Raw genomic sequence first — 19,131 nt, 5'->3', positions numbered from 1 at the left:
CAATATATTATTGCAATAGCATTTCAATACACGCCATACAAAAAGATTATTGACAATAATATACATATGAAATAATGTAATGAAACAATATATATATATATATATATAATTAGCGTAATATTATATATGCTAATATAATTTCATATAATATGTAATTATATATTATATATTATATAATTATATTATATATTACATATTAGGCATTACATTATTTTCTTTTCGCTAAATTTAACTTTAGTGCTGCAGTTTCTTCAAAGCGTCCATCAGAATTTGCACTTCTTGATTCAGGTTATTCGTAAGGGTCTCCACTTGTTGTTTGCTATCGATAATGCTGATGCTCTGCGTGTAAGCGTCATATCTGACACCGAATTTCCTCGGTATAGTTTGCGCGAATTTTCTAAAATTAGAAAAACATTATTCGCTATTTGTTCGTCAATCGTAATTCGACATTTAAGCTCGGTGTGTGCGATCAGAGAAGCGTCTGGATATTGCATCGAATGGCCGTAACATTGCATTGCCGTAACATCTAAACAATAATGGAGCAATACACGTATGTATGCGATGAGATTTGACTCAGCGGCCATGGGTGTTATCGTCGTGCGCAGATCAATGTCACTCATATTGAATTAGTGGAGAAAAATTGCGATTCGCTTGAAATAAGTGTTATAAAATATCATATCATGTATGATAAAATAGCAAACTTCATAAAAAGCATTGTCTTGGCATAAGTGGTAAGGTGATTTCGTCGATCCGCTTCATTTATTTCTAATTTCGTACTTACATCATCTTCTCCTTCGCGTCCTCGAAGTTTTCCGCAACGAAATATACGGGTTGATATTCCGTTATCGGATACTTTTGCAAAGCTGTCTTCGGCGGATCAAACGGTTGCAATTCCGGCTTGCCGCTCAGGCAATATTCCAATTCGCCGAAAGACGAGAGCAGACCGGCGCCGTAGGCCTTTAATTCCCCATTTTGCTGACATATTCCGTATTCCACCGTGAACCAAAAGCACTGCGAGAGCAAGTTGAACTCATGAACTCTTAAATTCAGTTCGATATTTAATTCAGTTGCTGTTTTCTTTCTTGTTTTCTAACAAGGTTACCTCCTACTGAGAATAAGCGATGGTAAGCGAGATTAAGTCGATGTTTACATCAAATACAAATAGAATAACACATGTTGGTTTTGCAATGGATAACTTGACAATATATATGTTTAAGAGCAGTTACGAAACAGCTACGAGCCAGCAAAATATTAATATAAACTTATTTGTGAGAGAAAATTAGCGGAAGAAAATTGGTAAGGAAGTTAATAAGAGAATCGCAGCTAATGTCCTGCTTCAGAATTGCATTTGGTTCTGAATGGAAGTAAGCTGCGATAAACTGTAATTGGTTTCAGCTTGCAAGGTATTTAGATTTAGCGATAAAAAGAAAAATTTTATGAGTCCTTGTTACCGTCGCGAGTTTCTCTATGTAATCGTCCGGAGCACCGAGGGAGGCCAGACCAATGGTTTGCGAGAACTGTGCAAAGGCCGGATCAGCGAAAAGCGGTGCGTGACCTAAGACCTCGTGGCACACATCCGGCTCCGGCGTGTAGAGCGGTTTGCTGCTGTGTCGTATGTACTGCGTGCTGTGAAACACCCTGAAGGCTAAGCCGGCGAGAAAATCGCGCGAAGACAACAGTCCTGCTACTGGACGTAGCGTGAAGCCAGTGGAGTCTAAAAATAATCGACACCAAAATAATCGATCTCTGTCACGATATCGTCGTGACACAATGACGCGTTAGAAACTTTTCTCAGAAAATCCCCTCCAGATCGAGTGAGCGTGACCTATGTGATTTTGGATCAATACTGAGAGAGAGAGAGAGAGAGAGAAAGAGCAGGGATTTTTTCTATATGATGCACGAGGAATAAATAAGAAGCGTCACCTTTCAAAAAATTCGATATATCCTCGAGTTGGGGAATGTTATCCTCACGATAACCACAATTCTCGATGAGCAATGGGAAAACGTGATTGTGTTCCCTGCAAGCGTATTTCGGATAGAGTTTCGTCAGGTTCCTGAAGACCATGCCCCATGTGGCTACCTCTTCGGGCGTGTACTCCACCCTCGGAATAGGTTGTCCGCTAAAATATCCCATAGTGTACGTTAATCCTTCCTCAGGCCAACTTTCTGGGGCAAATGTTCGCTCGACTCACTGTTTGTAATGATAAGCGATGTCGGCGAAATATTTTCTTCTCTTCCTGTACACGGGATCGGTGAAACCGGGGTGGTCACTGTCGAGCTCTGCGCCGTATGACAGAATCTGATTAGCGAACTTGTCGAGATCGCGTATCCTCCGGGGAAACCACGGCACTGTGTCTATGTTGTCTCTGTGATTTCTGAAAACATATCACAGTCGCCAGCTGACATCCGTGTCTTTTATCAACTTGACTAGACTAACATCAAGAAGCGATTTGGGTATGCGAATAGCGAAGATGTTTCCTCAAAGAGCGAATAACTGTACATCGGAGCGAATTCACAAAAATCAAAAAATATCCTTTGACGAATCTTCCAGGCTAGATGAGGGTAGAATATTTCTTAGTTGAAATTCAATTAATTTAATTTAATTTTATGCCAATTAGAGACAATGCGACAAATTAATCTTTGAATGTGTTGTGAACTCCTACCTAGAAATTATTGAGAAATAGCTGCACTGACTTCGTAGAGATTCAATCACGAAAGTGATATTACCACCTGGCGCGCATTCCACCATGAATTCATAGCCGTTTGGTTGTCGGAGAGAACTTCGGGACTCGATGTGTAAGAGATTCACTTTGTGTTCCTAAAAATAATACGCAAATTTCGAGCGTGCGTTTTCTCGTTGACATCCATCGCGAAGATTAGTCGACGAAATTGCACTCACGGTAAAGAGCTGGAGATATCGTCCCAGCGAGCCAATTTCGTCCTCTTCGTTGGGACAGAAAATCAAGCAGATGCTTTTAGCCGAGTCCCAGCCTTCTCTGATGTAATTCCCGCCACGGATAAGTTTTGGCTAATAAGTAATTCATTTGAACAAATAATTCATTTGAAAATAATAGTGATTTAGATCCATCATTACGCGGTAAAACGGTTCGCTAAATGTTTTCGCTTTATGTTACTTTAATAGGGGGAACGTGTTAAAAAGTACACAAATTCATGTTAAATTATGGCATTCGTCTTGTCAGCATATGTTTTTACTGTTCTTTTTGCTATGTAGAAACGTAAATTAAAATTTAAAATGTTCACGTAATTCAGGAAATATTGAAAAATGAACATTGATATTATTATTCCACACATTTGGTTTATTATCAAAATATTATTATTACTATTTTATTTTACTGAACGCACAAAATATACGAAATTCTTTTGAAATCAATATAATTCATATGTTTTACGTTGAAAATTGTCACACACGGACGTACTAGTTCTGTCGCGACTGCCATCCTATACGATCAAATGTTTATGCGATCTTGAGAATATTCGAATATTGTTGCGCGTAAGTGTAAGTGTGAAAATTGTCAGAGAATTGAATGAAAAATCGAACGTAATCTAAACCGCAAAGTGAGCGGATATGCCAAGACTGTCTGATTATTAAACTTCTTTAGCTTATATATATGTTCTCATCAGAACTCCCCCCTTGTTCCAGTCAGAGCAGGTCGTGTTTCATGAAAAATCTGTAAAAATCGTTTTCCGCATACATATCGTTTTCTTTATCAATTTGTTCCGTACACGTGTCATCGACGCGATTGCGCGAATAAAATGACAACAACTAGAACGGCCAATTAAAATATCTCCATGTGAAATAAAGTATCTCCACGAAGGACTTTGCATCAATTTAATTATACAGAGCAATTTAAAAGTCAAGGCCGATTTCCCGTGTGATTCACTCGGTAATTCGAAGAAAGGTAATACGTCATTCGCATCGCCGTTATCTACAAATGTCAACTTGGAAAACAGCGAAACCGAATCCTAAAGAAAAATGCTCAATAATAATAAACATTTCATTTGTTATGCTGCTCCGGAGTTCTTATCGCTCGATTCGTGACGTTGCTTACGAATTATTTGTTATGAAGTAAACTTTTTCCTTATACGTATCTACATTTATCTGCGGATTGATCCAATTAATTACGGTATTAGATCAACGATTTATTAACTAATAATATAATTAATCATCACTTTCATTCGATCGTTATATATAGAGAAATCTTTAACAGAGACCAGATTTCACCTATCATTATATATAGATATATCGATCGTTATATATATTGTTATATTAGGTTGGCAAGGATGAAATTTGTAGTTAATAATATTGCCAACTGTAACAGCTTATTATTTGACATTGGCTTAATATATTACCGTTCTGTTTTTTTTTGTTGGAAAGTTACGTATCTCGCCTGTTTAAAGAAATCATTGTAAGCTCTAAAAAATATTAAAATCTTTTTTTAAAAATTAATTTTGTTGAAAATGGAACGGTCGGAAATTCGCACTATTATGAATGATGAGTTCTTACGTGGAACTACGGCATCGCGGACCGTGCGAAACATTAATAGTGTATTTGGCTCTAGTGTTACTACGCAGCAGATGATATCAAATTAGTTCACCAAATTTCGTACAAATAACTTTGACTTCACAAGTGAGCCACGCGGTCGTCCAGAATCAAAGGTCAATAGTGACGAACTAAAGGTCACCGTTGAGTTTGACCCATTTCAGAATGCCTATGAATTATCGTCGTAGTTTGGTATTAGCAAACAAACAATATTAATTCATTTATCTTAAGTCGATAAAATGAAAATTTAGATAAGTGGGTTCCACATGAACTGAATGAAAAACAGAAACAAAAGTGTTTGGAACCTTGCTTGATGTTGCTTTCTCGTCACAAATCTGATCCATTTTTTAATCGAATTATCACTTGTGATGAAAAATGGATCCAATATGACAATCGCAAACGTTCAGCACAGTGATTGGACAAGGATGAATCACCAAAACACACTCCAAAGCGCAATATTCATGAAAAGAAGCTGATGGTGAGTGTTTGGTGGTCTAGCGCAGGTGTGATCCATTATGATATCATGAAACCTGGCTCATCGATCACAGTAGAAATATACTGCAACCAACTGGACGAAATGATGCAAAAACTTAAAGAAAAACAGCCTAGATTGGTCAACAGATCGACTCCTATCTTATTGCATGATAACTCTAGACCACACACTGCACAAAAGACTGGCAAAACTACAGGAATTGGAGTTGGAACTTTTTCATCATCCTCCATGCTCACCAGACCTAGCCCCCACTGACTACCACTTCTTCCGCAATTTGGGCAACTTTTTAATAGGAAAACAATTTAATTCCGACAATGCTGTAAAACTGACCTTCCAGGAATTCATTGACTCTCGTCCGTCAGGGTTTTATACCACCGGCCTGAACAACTTACCGCTTAAATGACAAAAGTGTATGGACAATATGGGTGCATACTTTGATGAATAAAATAATTCCTTATGTTTGTAAGTTATCAACCAACTTTGCCTTTTTTTCTACAAATTTCATCCTATCATGATATATAGAGAAACCTTTAATAGAGACAAAATTTCATCTCTTTACAATGAAACTTGCAAATGTTTTGTACGATGTACAAAACATATGTGCTTTCCAAGCACAGACAACGAATTCGATAAGCAGTAATGTACAATGTCAATTAATCGCATCTTTTTACCATGATTACGGATAAAATCGGAAATTGATATTTTAAGATTGCGAGAAGTAATATCAAGGAGTTATTGTTTAAGGAAGAGATACAGACTAATAATTTTTAACGCGACGGTAGGTTGTTTGTGTATTAAAAAATCTGTAACAGCCCGAAGACCGACGAAATAACAATCGAGCTTCGCGTTTTTGATTGAAGTTGGTAGTCTTTTGATAGCTTCTTTGCACAAAGTTCGAAGTATGTATAAGAATACGATTAAAAAAATATAATCTTCATTTATGAAGAAAAGAAATAAATATGTTCTTATCATATTCTTCTCTAACACTAAATTGTCTTACCGTGTCTGGGGGTGTGTTGTCCAGAATGTATTTCCCCTTTTCAATTTGATCCGGCATTTTAGTTTGGCCCGGCATTTTAATTTGGTCCAACTTTTCAATTTGCGGAGTTCTTTGGACATACATCCTCGTGTACGGAAGTCCCAAAGCACACGTGGTCCGGCTCGAAATAACTAGGCTGCCTTCTTGCTATTCAATGATGCTACAACGATGAACTGCTGTTACGCGCGACGGGTTAAACGGCTTTAACATTATTTGATGGAAAAGTAGCCTTCTGCTAAATACATATATGTACGCTGTATGAAGCGCAAGCGCAAGAGAAAATCTGTGAAATAAGTGACAAAAGGTCGAGAAAGTTATCGCTGTGTTGACACGTGATAACGTTATATCAGTACAATCGTGAAGTTTGAGAACTTTATATTCGTACACAGGTATATAAATATTATATCGAATGTTGCATAGTTTAAAATGTCTCCCGAGCCATAATCATTAATAATAATAATCCTTCTTAACTTTTCATTGTCATTAGTTACAATGATAATATGATACATGGGATAAAATATTTTCAAGACCAATAATAATATAATGGAAATGGATAATAAAGGCAAATAATAATCAGACACTGATGTCGGAACGACCCCAATATTTAATAAAAAATATATTTATATTTAAGGACGTTTCGGTCTTAATCGTTTCGACTCTTTTCAAAGTAAAATGACAATTTAAAAAATCGAAATTCATGCTGTTATAATGCTTATTATGAAACGCATATAAAAGAGTATGTTAAATTCGTACCGACGATGAATTCATAAAAATATAAAAAATAGATTCTTGCTATGTCTAAAAGTAAAATAAATAGCCAGTTTTTAACGATACTCCGAGGGAAATTATAAATATTTTCATTACTATAATCCTTTTATAGTTTTAACCACAAAAATAATACTAAGAATGTAAAGTTATCATCACTAACACATTAAAGCAAGACGTTTGTGTGTAGTTTTACAAACTCAGTAGGTTGGACGGTCGAGAAAATGTATACAATGTATATCTAGGTTTATGTAGATAAATATTATGAAATATTTGTATTGAGACAACCAAAAAAAAATTTAGGATAGAAATGATAAACTCAAATATGATGAAATCCACTGCATATTCTTTTAAATTAAGGCTACCATGTTGGCGTTTGATGAAAAATATTTTATATTATTACATATATATTTTTATATATAATTAGCCTGTATCTGAGATCTCCACATTTTCTCAATTAAACTCATATCCATCACTTCTATGTTGAAACAACAAAATAATAATTATTAACTATTAACTTGTGATAGTTGATTAGGATACTTTTTTTATACGAGTTTTTAGTTGTTTACTGTTGTTTAACCGACGAGAATTGATCCGGTAAACCATCCCACCTTGGGATTCGTTAGGTAATTTATCTTTGTCCACATCTTTGTGCACTTTGACAAATAAATTCGGCATGAATTGGGCATGTTATTTTTATTTCTGTTACTATACAACTAAAACGCATAGGCGACCAATGTTTTTCAGTTTGCGTGACTACACGTAAACTTTTAATATATTTTTATCGCGGGAGGCGCGAATATTAGCTTCTTCACATTTTTGTCCGGATATTCCTCGTGCCTGCACCTCATTCAGCTATAGCCTCGCATTTCTATTTGTCGTGCCCTCCCGTTCATCGAGAGGAATTTAATTTAATTGAACGGAGCTTCGAGCGACCTCGATATAGCGATCGCTATAGCCCGAGTCACTACGTCGCTCTACGTGTGACGATTCCACTCCTCCGTTTTTCTTCCCTTGCACAGCGGGAATGTCTTATGTCGCCATTTTTGCGCTCTTGATCTGAAGTTATATATCGACGGTTTATCGACAGCTATCGGTTTGGATATTTGCCGTTACGCAGCTACTTAATAATAAGATCGGACGCCGAATAGGCGTGTACGAAACGTTTTGGACATAAACACACGCAGTGTGCGAACAGCACGCAAGTAAAATCGAATGCTTGGCGCTGTACGTAACGTATGTAGCGAAGCGCCATCAATCTTATCGTCGAACGTTTGACCCTCGCTTCACCCGTCGTGGCGAGATGTACAAATGTTATTGATATTTCTCTTTTTCTGCAATATACAGCGCATTGCCATGATAGCGTACTTGCGTATATACGTCAATACCCACACAATATATATATATATATATATGTGATTTGATAATGCAGCTGGTGATCTTTGTACTGAGACTCGAGGAAGTTGGTTGATTTCAGTTGGAAAGAAGATTCGACGAGGGAAACACGCGGCAGGCAAGCTTATTTCGTCCGGATTCTCGGTAAGAAACAATCGAGATTGTTGTCGGGTGGGTGAGAAGACCGCGTTGATATTCGTGTCTCCTAACACGCTCAGTGGCAAATGAGATTCTCGAAAGAATTTTATCATATCGACCAATACGATATGGAAGTTTAGTGAAGTGATGTTGCTCAACACCACCTATTGGTTATCGGATTCTAAAAGGACCTAAGCAAATATAACTTATGCATACCAAATGAAGGAAACTACTTTCCAGCTTTTCAACATTCGTTCAGTTCAAATATAACGCGTTTGTTACACGGTTCATTTCGGGAAACTCTCCTCGCATATCGTATTACATTTGTTTTTATGTAATTAATTTATGTTTAATTATGTGAAATGGACTTAATTCGTTCATGTGAATGTAGAAAGAAAAATTCTCGCTCTGTCACGTATATCGCGTAGTGAACGTGTTATAAGTAGAATTAAAAATTTGGAGTAAAATGAAACTTGAAGTGAGAGATCGGTGCATTACACGTGTGTGACGCTGATAACAAACATGTTAACTGTTCTCCGAGACACGATCTTCCCGATCTGTTGATTCTAATAGTTCCGGCACATGGTGATATAAAATAATATAAAACCCATGACGTTTCTACAATACGATATGTTTTAGTCGGTCTGTCACTTTCCCTCGAAATAACACTAATAACTAATCACGAATTCATTATTTTCCAGAAACAAGCGAATGTTACCCGGTCGTTTACCTGGCGCTTAATTCAAGGGAATCAGCGATCGATCTTACATGGATTCGAATTTATCACCCGCTACGATTAACCGATCTGTTACTTGCACCACCTTCGATGCATATCTGAAAGGAAAGCGACTCGAGAGCAGTCCCTACAGAAGCAGACGCTTCTGCAAGTGGAAGATTGTTGCGGATAACACAGGGCAAACATGAGCCTCGATTTTGTCGCCGGATTCTTTGGAGGTAGAGTATTATATTTCGCGAAAATTCATTTCGCACATATTCCGTTTTAAATTCTGTCTTTTGATTCGCGCTTTTACTCAAGCGTATTATAAATGTATGTTATCAATGCATCGAAGTTATTTATGGTTTGCGAAATTTAAGCTGTTTATCCGATAAACAGATATAACGGCGTGGAGATTTGTATTTCGCTTCAATTATCATCTGTTTCTGCGTGATACGTTAAAAGTTGTTTTAAAAGCTTCATGACTTGATTCGATTATCGCAGGTCAGAAGTAACGTATGTGGAAATTGTGTGACGACGTTAAAAACATCTTCGTTTTTTATTAAATTCATGATACGAGAATCAAAAATGTAGTTAATGCCTGTATCAGCCTTTGCATTGGTGCTTGTATTATCTTACAAGAAAAAGAAAGAATTCAATGTCGATATAATTTAACTTTTCACGATAACTGCTGCATATTAATCAAATATGAAGCAACAAATCCACGTACGCAAATTCTCGCAGCAGAACTTTCACCTCGATATAACGAGGCTTTTTTTAAATACCAGGATGTGCCGGTATTGTTGTGGGATATCCCTTCGACACGGTCAAGGTCCACATGCAGACGCAAGATTCTCGAAATCCGAAATATCGGGGCACCTGGGACTGTCTGCGTACCATACTCGCGAAAGAATCGGTATTTAAAGAAAGATTACATACATTTTAGAGAAGAACGAATATAAAATCATATCAATATTCTTGAATCTGCACAGAAAAAAGATTTTACTGACGCAGTTAATCTATGGTTTAGCTGAAGATATTTTGCTACTGTAACTAAGATTGACTTTGGTTACCGTTGCTGGATGAATACCATGCCTGTACAGGAAAAAATAGTCTTTAAATTAAGAATAGATATTCTTATATATAAGCAAGAATATTATAATTTGATTAAAGATTGATTTTTTTCTATATGATATGTGTCTGCTACTGCTAAATTTGTAAGCTTGTAACAACGGAAATTCAGCTGGGCTGAGCATAGATACAAGTTTAGCTACGGTAAACAAATGTTAGAGGTGGCACCTGTACACCTAGCGACAGTAATTGAAATTTCAGTTACGACAGCAAGTTTTTGGCTACAGCGGCGAAACATTTTCAGTTAAGCCACGATTGGCTGTGGCAGCGAAATCTTTTTTTCCGTGTGCTGTCATTGAAAAAACTCGCTCATTAAAAAAGATTTCGTTTCGAGAGACCGAAATGTTGTGTGCACAACAGCCGCTGTTGAGAGATCATAAAAGTCACGAGGACAACTCGATCGCAATTTCCCTGTCGCAAATCACACGACGTTTATTCATGTGTGTAGATGGCTGGCCTCTACAGAGGCATGACTTCTCCGATCGCGGGGGTCGCACTGGTGAATTCCATCGTCTTCGGCGTATATGGGCACACTCAGCGGCACCTGTCCGAACCCGATCGGCTGTCGACGTGCTTCCTGGCCGGCGCTTCCGCCGGCCTCGCTCAGACCCCCGTTTCTAGTCCGATAGAGTTAGCAAAAACGCGAATGCAGCTGCAGTCCTCGAGCCAGGGTGGCTCTCAGGGTCCGATGCAGTGCTTGAGGAAGATCTACCGGCGGGAGGGCTATCGGGGGGTCTTCAAGGGTCTCGGCATCACGTTCCTCCGAGAGGGGCCGAGCTACGGCGTGTATTTCGTGACGTACGAGATGCTGACGAGGACTCCCTCGAACCAACCGATCTCGACGTTCCACATGCTGCTCGCGGGTGGCCTCGCCGGCTCCGCTTCCTGGGTGATCTCCTATCCCGTGGACGTGATCAAGTCGCGCGTTCAAGCGGAGAGCGGCAATCGTTACTCGAGCTCTTGGGACTGCCTGAAGAAGTCCGTGCGCGCCGAGGGATACACTTGCCTGTTTCGCGGTTTGAACTCGACGATCCTACGCGCGTTCCCGATGAACGCTGCGACCTTCACCGTGGTCACGTGGATGTTCAGGCTGTTCGGCGAGCAGCCGAGCGAGGCGTCGAAGAAAGAGGAGGGCGGGCTGACCTCGAGCAAGCAACCGAGGAATCACTCGTCGAAGGGTTACGAGCCCTTCGCTAGCAAGTGGAACACCTTCTTCGACGGTATCTCGAGAAGCAACGGCTTCGTCGGATCGTACTCCGCTGCTTCCATATTGTCCATCAGCGGCCTGATGCCGGACAACAGCGCCTGTCTGGTTCACAACTGCAGACGATCGGGCTGCAAGCATGACGCGTCGGGCCCGAGGAACGCGTGCGGGAGTACGGAAAGGAGCAAGAGAGAATCGAGGAACGACGGGGAACTCGAGGAGGAGGAGGATGAGCACGTCGGCGAGCAGAAGGAAACGGATTGGAGCAACGTCGAGTCCGCCATAACCACGTGCACGTGCAATCCGCAACGCGCAGCCGATGTCTCGAAGCTGGGTGATACCTGAGCTGGGTTGATACCTCGGCGAGTATGTTCAGCGTGCCGGCACGATTATTTCTTACCGAGAATCCGGACGAAGTGATTCGCGCGCGAGAAAGGAAAACAATACTCGTCTAGAAAGAGATTCTTTCTCACGATTAAATTAATAAACAACGAATTAGCATAAGAAAAATTGTAAGACAGAATGTGCAGACCGAGTGGATATTAATAAGTTAAAGAATGTTTTATGTGTGACGAGGATGTGAATGAGATTTTGCATAAGTTTTACAAGCGTGAAAGCGCGTACGCTTTAAATTCGATGGCTGACCGAGCAAGTAGGAAAATGTCTAGGAATTGTTGGGCGGAACGTGTCTCGGATTGGTTATGCGTAAGGACTTGTAACGATAAATATTCTGACTTCCTTTCTGTTGTTTCTCTCTTATCAGAGCTGTATATATATTCGATCGATTCACCGAAATTGGCGTGCTTTACAAATTGTTATAATTTATGTTTTTATAACGCTCTTTTTTAAATAAATGGAAGCAATGTTAATATTTGTGTCAAGCACCCGTATTATGAAGCAGGGACAGCAGGATCTCTTTTGTCAAGCAGCAGTCTCCGGCTTAACGGCGGACATGTAAGACTACATGTCATAGCCAAACGCGACGTTTATTCGCTTCTTAAAAATCACACAAAATAATTCGTATCCTGCTAACAAACCCCTCACCGTTTCTCCATTCCCCTTCACGCCCTCCTGCGTTCCTCCGGTGCATTTGCATCACGAATCGGCCTTCGATCTCTCGGCCCATGTGTCAAAATTTTGACATATTCTAAATTCCAGCACGTATAAACCCGACACGCAGCGGCGCGTTTCAGCCGTTCTCGATCGTCCTCAGCAATTGATCGCGAACGGAACTTTATCGTGACCACGTCTTCGTCTTATATTGAAAAATTGTCAAGTCGCGAATCGCAGAAATCAAGCCGAACCAGATCGATACGAAGTTCTAACCTTCCGAGCGACTAAATTCTCAAGAAATAGTTACTCTCATTCGGTAAGTACGAAATAAACTATTAAATGTAAGTTACGTAATTTTTTACGGTAACTCTCTCAACGTAGACAAACTGTTGGGAGGACCAGATTATGTTTATAATTTTATATATGCCTATCTTACATTATTCATACCTAACCAATGTAATTATACAATATTGTATTATTAATTTTTTATAACAGATGAAACAAATATATATATATATATATATATAATTTAACGTGATTTAACATTGTAACAATAAATTCTGTATCATTATTTTCAATCTCCTACAATGTTTCAGTTTAGTCTGCAACAATAATGCTCCAGTTCCTTCTTCCTCAACAGATTCGGAGAAACCGTTTAAACCAACAAATACATTTTAATGCTGTAATTCACGGCACAATATCGCGCCATTGTCGCGTGATTGCAAATCCGCACCGGCCGTTCGAATTTTGATATGGATGTAGAACCAAGTACCAGCCAGAGAAAAACCGAGACAAAATGCAACACGAAAAGCCAGCGTTTGATAGCCGAGAGTGGCGGCCGTTGTATGAGCACCCAAGCCATGCAATCGCTCAACGATTTCCGACAGAATAATCTGCTTTGCGACGCGGTCTTACGACTGGAGGACGGCGGTGTCTTTCCAATTCACCGGGCCATACTTTCAGCGTGCAGTACATATTTCAGGTTTAATTTTAACCGACATATCATCAGCGCAACTATTCCACAGCAACAGCTCTTCCCCTTTCTGTCAGAAAATTTGCAATAGATTCCCCAATTAATCTGACGAAATAAATTACATTGACCGTCGCGACTCTCGTTTCATCTGTTTCACAGAACTCTGTTCACGACGACGTTGCACTCCCGTGAGAAAACCGACGTGCTGCTGCCAGGCGTGAAGAGCCCGATGATGACTCTCCTGCTGGAGTATGCGTACCTGCGATCGATCGACATAAATCGCGAGAACGTGTGCGAATTGTTGACCACGGCGGATTACCTGAGCATTCTGGGCGTGCGCGATCTGTGCTGCGACTATCTGCGCGACAATCTGGCGCCGGAAAATTGCATCGGCATGAAGAGATTCGCCCGTCAACACTTCTGCAAGAAGCTGGAGACCGACGCTTATCGCTTCATCGTGGAACATTTCGTCGAGGTGCGATCGACGAGCGGCGATTCGTTTATTCGCTCGCGCCCCCTTCCTGAAATCCGTTCTCTTCGATCTACGCCAGGTATCCCAGAGAAGCGAAGAAATCTTGCATTTGCCCATCGAAGAGTTGCGATCGTTGGTCGGCGCGGACGAATTGAACGTGAAGAGCGAGCAGACAGTCTGGGAGCTGGTGCTGAGGTGGATCAACTACGACCCGGAGTCCAGGAAGGATCACATAGTCGACCTGATGCGGAACATCAGGCTCGGCCTCTTGGACACGCAGTTCTTCTTGGAGAACGTCAAGGATCATCCGTACGTCGTGGGCAACGACGCGTGCAGACCCATCATTATCGAGACTCTCAAATTTCTTTATGATCTGGAGATGATCACGCAGAAAGACGGCGAGGTGCCGACGCCGGAGATCGCGCGACCTCGAGTCCCGCACGAGATCCTCTTCGCCATCGGCGGCTGGTATGGCGGAGGGCCGACGAATTACATCGAGACGTACGACACCAGGGCGGATCGATGGATTCCGGTAATATATTATCGACACTTCGTGGACACGCAATTTGCCTCGGTATATTTTCATCGACAATTTTTTCACTCCATTTCTCTCCACTGAGAATTTCTCCTTTTCTGTTTCCGTTCAGTGTAACAATGAAATATTACTCATTATCAGTCTAGTCCCTCTTTTTTGTTGGCGAAAAAGTTTGTGATGAATACACAGTAAACAATTTTGCGTAAATAACGGCTCACTAAAATTGTTGTTATTTTAACATGAGAATATATTAAAAAGTGCACAAATATATTCACCTTGTTAAAGTAACATAAAAATGTCGGTGGACCGTTCTTTAAAGAAAATTTTTCGTTGTGTATATTTGAAGAGTTATCGGGAAAATATTTTTTGTCGAAAATAATTATTACTTATAAAAGAAGGAAAGTAAACTCGGTAATCGTTTATCTTTGCGGTAGAATGATATTTTTCTCTGTTTAGATCGAGGAAACGGACCCGGCCGGGCCGCGAGCTTACCACGGACTCGCGGTGGTTGGCTTCGATATCTACATGATCGGCGGCTTCGACGGGGTCGATTACTTCAACAGCTGCCGTTGTTTCAACGCGGTGACCAAGGTGTGGCGAGAGGTTGCTCCTATGAACGCCAGAAGGTCGAACATATTTCAGAACAGCTAGTCACTGATCCGAGCGCGACTCGGCTGGTATTAATCTTATTACACGATTTAACGGCGAGGTGGTGATTTTCGTTAAAGGGAGAATACTAACACAGAAGCTCAGTGACTAGCTCGTTGATAATGTCACTGATAATAAGAACTCGAGTCAGGAGGTTCTTGCTCGTTGCAGATGTTATGTTAGCGTGGCGATCTTGAACGACCTCGTTTACGCGATGGGAGGATATGACGGATACAATCGGCAAAATACGGTGGAGCGTTACAACTACAAGACAAATCAGTGGTCCCTCATTGCGTCGATGAACGTACGGAGATCCGACGCCAGCGCGACTACTTTGAACGGTACTGCTTTATCCTCACGGTGCCGTGTAAATATTAATTCTTAAATTACAAATTCTTGAAAAATATTTAAGAAATTTAAGAAATTTTTTAATTTCTAAAAAATTCGAAGAAAGAAGTCGTACGGGCACAACCGGGCACAATTGAAACCGGTACCAAATGAAATTGTATGGAACGCTGAAAAAGAATAAATGGGCTCATTTAGAGAATGTCACTGCGCCATCTATCGATCATCAAGTTCTTTGGAACTGACTTTCAGAAACAAAACAGAGGCGGACAGATTTGAAACTTATACATTCTTTTTCAGCATTTCGTAAGCTTTTATTTGATATCGGTTTGCAGAGCGCGAACGAAATCGATCTTTTTGCAAGTTTCTCTTCTACAGAATTTTTGGAATTTAAGAAATTCAGAAGAATTCTCGAAATTTTTATAATTTCCGAGAAATTCTGGGAAATTTCGGAAATTCTTTAATTTAAAAATTAAAAAATGTCGGAAGTTTCTGAATTAATTCTTTAATTACTTTTTTAACTTTCAAACCCGTCTATTTATTTTACGTAAAACAAACGTCATAATACTTACATTAGTGACTTCTCAAACACTCCAGACAAAATATATATCACGGGTGGCTTTGACGGGCATGACTGCATGAATACGGCCGAGGTGTACGATCCAAATACCAATCAGTGGACGATGATAACCGCAATGAGGTATCGCAGGAGCGGTGTGTCGTGCATATCTTATCACGGCTGCGTTTATGTTATCGGTACTAAAACATGCATTTCTCACGAAAAAGTTTCTATTGTGCCACCTATACGATTTAAATCGATAGTGAGTGCATTTATGAACGCGGGAGTATCGACCTGTTTCTCGACTACAATCGCTTCGGTGTAAACTATACATATTTGTACGGGCGACGCACGGCTATCCCGAAAATTTAACAATCATGGAATCAAGAAGATACCAAAGCTTTTTCGTTTATTACCATCTGTCTCACATCGTGAAACTAAATATCGCTGGACAATTAATAATCTTTCATCATGTTGAAGGAGGCTTTAACGGAATATCGAGAATGTGCAGCGGGGAGAAATATAAACCCTCCACGAACAGCTGGAGTCACATCCCCGATATGTACAATCCGCGCAGTAACTTCGCCATAGAGGTCATCGACGACATGATCTTCGCCATCGGCGGCTTCAACGGTGTGACCACAACGTATCAAGTGGAATGTTACGATGAGAAAACCAACGAGTGGTAACCGACTTTCGTCGTGTCGATTTGTCTTACGTTTGCACCGTGAAATATCCCGAGTCGAAGTTTTACTTTTACATTAAATCTATTTGGTTCTACATTGAGTCTTCAAGTAAGGGAAATGGAAATAATTTCTCATTTGTAGCATCAAAGAAGCACAATAGAAGACTTAATAAAGACAAAGGTTCATATTTCGAACTCATTTTTATCGGTAAAAGTGCTTTAAGTATGGTTTCTCCATCAATCGGATAATTTCTACGCTGCTTTTAAAGGTGCTCTTATCGATAAAAGAGAATTCAGAATATGGGCCTTAATGTAGAACCAAAATATAGACTAAAATTTCCACTCGGGGTGATAATATATCACAAAGATAATGCAGACACACAGTTTCTTGCGGTTCAACGAACCGCGACAGTCCGAATTGCCGTATGCGTTTTAAGTCCGGTACTGTATTTTTTCCATTTTCTTAACTTGCGGTTTAGGCTTAACCTGAGGGTAATGTAAAAATTACGTTTTTTCTTTATTCACGGTTAATTCATTAAAAAAGATTTTAATTGATTCTTTAAAAGATACCACTACAGATATCGTAGTCATGGTTAATGATTAACCATGAATAGAGAAACATAATTTTTGTACTATTACCAATTTAAATCGGAACAATAGTTAATGAAAAACCGAAAGAAACAGGCAATCTGTGCGTCATTTTAAACCTACGAACCTCCGAACGTAGGTATGAGGCGACGGACATGAATATGTGCAGGTCGGCATTGTCGGCCTGCGTGATCATGGGTCTGCCGAACGTGCACGATTACATACACAAGCATCGCGAGCGGCTGATGGAGGAGAAGCGGCAGAAGTTGCTGGCTCACGAGGTGCGTCGGAGTCCGCAGCAACAGCAGCAGCCACGACAGCAGCAACAGGAGCGGACGCGAACGAATTTGCAGCTCAGCCCAATCGTGCCGACACCGCCGCCTCTACCGCGAACAAACGTGAACGATAATAACAATAATCGCCGGCTTTAAATGCGTGGGCTCGTCGTCGCTTTAAATCAGCAGTGTCAGATCTGCGCCCGTCTAACCGGCTCCATGCAAATTTAAGGATTATCGTCTGGCGTCGACACGGAATGACGATCCGAAGAAGCGGAGGAAAAACTTTACGACCAGCCGCAAAATGTCACCGACGGCTGCTCGCACGCCGTCCGCCTCACCGGCCATATGTCAATTTCCTATACGTTCTTTTAAATGCATGTAACGTTTTGTAATCGTGTTACATACGTTTAAGAAACGATGATGAAGCTAACCGCGCTACCCGGGTGATTCCTCTCGTCTACTCGCGAGAGGAGGATACACTTTCAGACTGCTATTTACTCAGCTTTCTTAAGTCAAATCGTTTTCTCTTTGATACTGCGGATGTTTTTATTGGATTTTTGCGATGTTATTTTACACGTGCTCTATATCACGTGACTCTTCGACTGATCCGACGTTAAACGAAGATAAGCGATATTTTCGTCGCGAGTAGAACCCTGGTACAACGGTGGGACAAGGCTGGGCGTAAAATTACATCCAGAACGCCAGCTCAGATTGGAGCAGCTGCGCATGCAATGCGCATATCGTGCGAAATGTAACGAAAACAGATGATAAATGCGAGGGCGAGGAATGCGGCAAACAGAAGCGAAATCTCGCGAGATAATTTCGTGGTAAACACCGAGAAGGCGTTTGTGCACTGAACGAACGAATTTCCCCGCCAGCGCGATTCCATGCGCGCGTTTGCGATTGCGTGCAGCGGAGCTATACGACAATAAAAATTACGGCAACTCTCACATAAGTGTCGCAGATTTACTCACGGTATCCCATCACGCGAGCGCAAGCTTAACTCGTGCGACAGAAGCGAAAATGACGACGGCGTTGAAGTGACGTCAAAATAATGAAAAAATAATTGAGCAGTGGATTTTTATAGTCATTTTCTCGTAGTATCGACGTCATGGTAACTTTTGGTCCCACTTGGGTTTCGATGTGTCGCGGGTAGATTATAAAAGCAGCAGGTAGATTAGATAAGATGAGGGATTTTTCCCTCCTTCAACAGAAACTCGTAAGTGATTAATGTTATCTAATTCTTGCCTCATCTTGTACAAACTGCTCTATATTAGAAGAAAAAATTATTAGATTGCGCAGTAACGGAGCGGTAAGAGTATGTCAAGTATATGCGCCGACGCGATACGTTACGCAATGCTTGTCGTGGCGATTATGCAAAAATCTTTTCACAAACACATAATAGCGATTGTTTCCATCAGGGAAATCTAACTGCAGAAACAGTGAAAAGAGAAATATTATTTATTACTTCTTTCTTATTATCTTAGTCACATTTTCAAGGCGTTGTCGATGACTTTACCTGAAATATTCTTAATTATGTTTAATTCATTAAAT

At 40.4% G+C, this 19,131-nt stretch overlaps 3 protein-coding genes across 5 annotated transcripts; 2 read left to right on the top strand and 1 right to left on the bottom strand.

The window, feature by feature from the left end:
* Positions 1–161: 161 nt before the first annotated feature.
* Positions 162–6,295, bottom strand: LOC106742584 (protein henna). Of its 2 annotated transcripts, none has more exons than XM_014615690.1 (8): positions 6,055–6,295; positions 2,900–3,028; positions 2,664–2,818; positions 2,193–2,375; positions 1,924–2,120; positions 1,452–1,714; positions 782–1,011; positions 162–397 (listed from the first exon to the last, which is right to left on the bottom strand). In XM_014615690.1, exons 1-8 carry the CDS (start codon positions 6,175–6,177, stop codon positions 235–237), a joined length of 1,443 nt encoding a protein of 480 aa, XP_014471176.1. In that variant the 5' UTR covers positions 6,178–6,295; the 3' UTR covers positions 162–234. The 2 variants fall into 2 exon arrangements, with proteins under 2 accessions (XP_014471176.1, XP_014471177.1); XM_014615691.1 differs by lacking the exon at positions 6,055–6,295 and adding an exon at positions 3,438–4,166.
* Positions 6,296–8,311: 2,016 nt separating this feature from the next.
* LOC106742630 (mitochondrial basic amino acids transporter-like) lies at positions 8,312–12,310 on the top strand. 2 transcript variants are annotated; one of them, XM_014615784.1, is made up of 4 exons: positions 8,312–8,397; positions 9,093–9,345; positions 9,895–10,022; positions 10,686–12,310. In XM_014615784.1, exons 2-4 carry the CDS (start codon positions 9,312–9,314, stop codon positions 11,784–11,786), a joined length of 1,263 nt encoding a protein of 420 aa, XP_014471270.1. In that variant the 5' UTR covers positions 8,312–8,397; positions 9,093–9,311; the 3' UTR covers positions 11,787–12,310. The 2 variants fall into 2 exon arrangements, with proteins under 2 accessions (XP_014471270.1, XP_014471271.1); XM_014615785.1 differs by lacking the exon at positions 9,895–10,022.
* Positions 12,311–13,246: 936 nt separating this feature from the next.
* LOC106742629 (kelch-like protein 10) lies at positions 13,247–18,418 on the top strand. The gene is made up of 8 exons (XM_014615783.1): positions 13,247–13,476; positions 13,627–13,942; positions 14,019–14,471; positions 14,931–15,100; positions 15,294–15,463; positions 16,065–16,223; positions 16,507–16,711; positions 17,439–18,418. Exons 1-8 carry the CDS (start codon positions 13,247–13,249, stop codon positions 17,728–17,730), a joined length of 1,995 nt encoding a protein of 664 aa, XP_014471269.1. The 3' UTR covers positions 17,731–18,418.
* Positions 18,419–19,131: the final 713 nt, after the last annotated feature.

Source organism: Dinoponera quadriceps, unplaced genomic scaffold, assembly GCF_001313825.1.
Source record: "Dinoponera quadriceps isolate SergipeBrazil2010 unplaced genomic scaffold, ASM131382v1 scaffold113, whole genome shotgun sequence".
Classification (NCBI taxonomy): Eukaryota; Metazoa; Arthropoda; class Insecta; order Hymenoptera; family Formicidae; genus Dinoponera; species Dinoponera quadriceps.
This window is presented reverse-complemented; position numbering and strand designations above follow the sequence as displayed.

Coding starts and splice junctions, on each gene's coding strand:
- LOC106742584 (XM_014615690.1), bottom strand. CDS start 6,177: ATGTATGTCCAAAGAACTCCGCAAATTGAAAAGTTGGACCAAATTAAA. Junction 2,376..2,663: donor TATTTCTCAATAATTTCTAG/GTAGGAGTTCAC, acceptor ATATGTTTTCAG/AAATCACAGAGACAACATAG. Junction 1,715..1,923: donor TATATCGAATTTTTTGAAAG/GTGACGCTTCTT, acceptor GATTATTTTTAG/ACTCCACTGGCTTCACGCTA.
- LOC106742629 (XM_014615783.1), top strand. CDS start 13,247: ATGGATGTAGAACCAAGTACCAGCCAGAGAAAAACCGAGACAAAATGC. Junction 13,477..13,626: donor GCGTGCAGTACATATTTCAG/GTTTAATTTTAA, acceptor TCTGTTTCACAG/AACTCTGTTCACGACGACGT. Junction 13,943..14,018: donor TCGTGGAACATTTCGTCGAG/GTGCGATCGACG, acceptor GATCTACGCCAG/GTATCCCAGAGAAGCGAAGA.
- LOC106742630 (XM_014615784.1), top strand. CDS start 9,312: ATGAGCCTCGATTTTGTCGCCGGATTCTTTGGAG. Junction 9,346..9,894: donor TGTCGCCGGATTCTTTGGAG/GTAGAGTATTAT, acceptor TTTAAATACCAG/GATGTGCCGGTATTGTTGTG. Junction 10,023..10,685: donor CCATACTCGCGAAAGAATCG/GTATTTAAAGAA, acceptor TCATGTGTGTAG/ATGGCTGGCCTCTACAGAGG.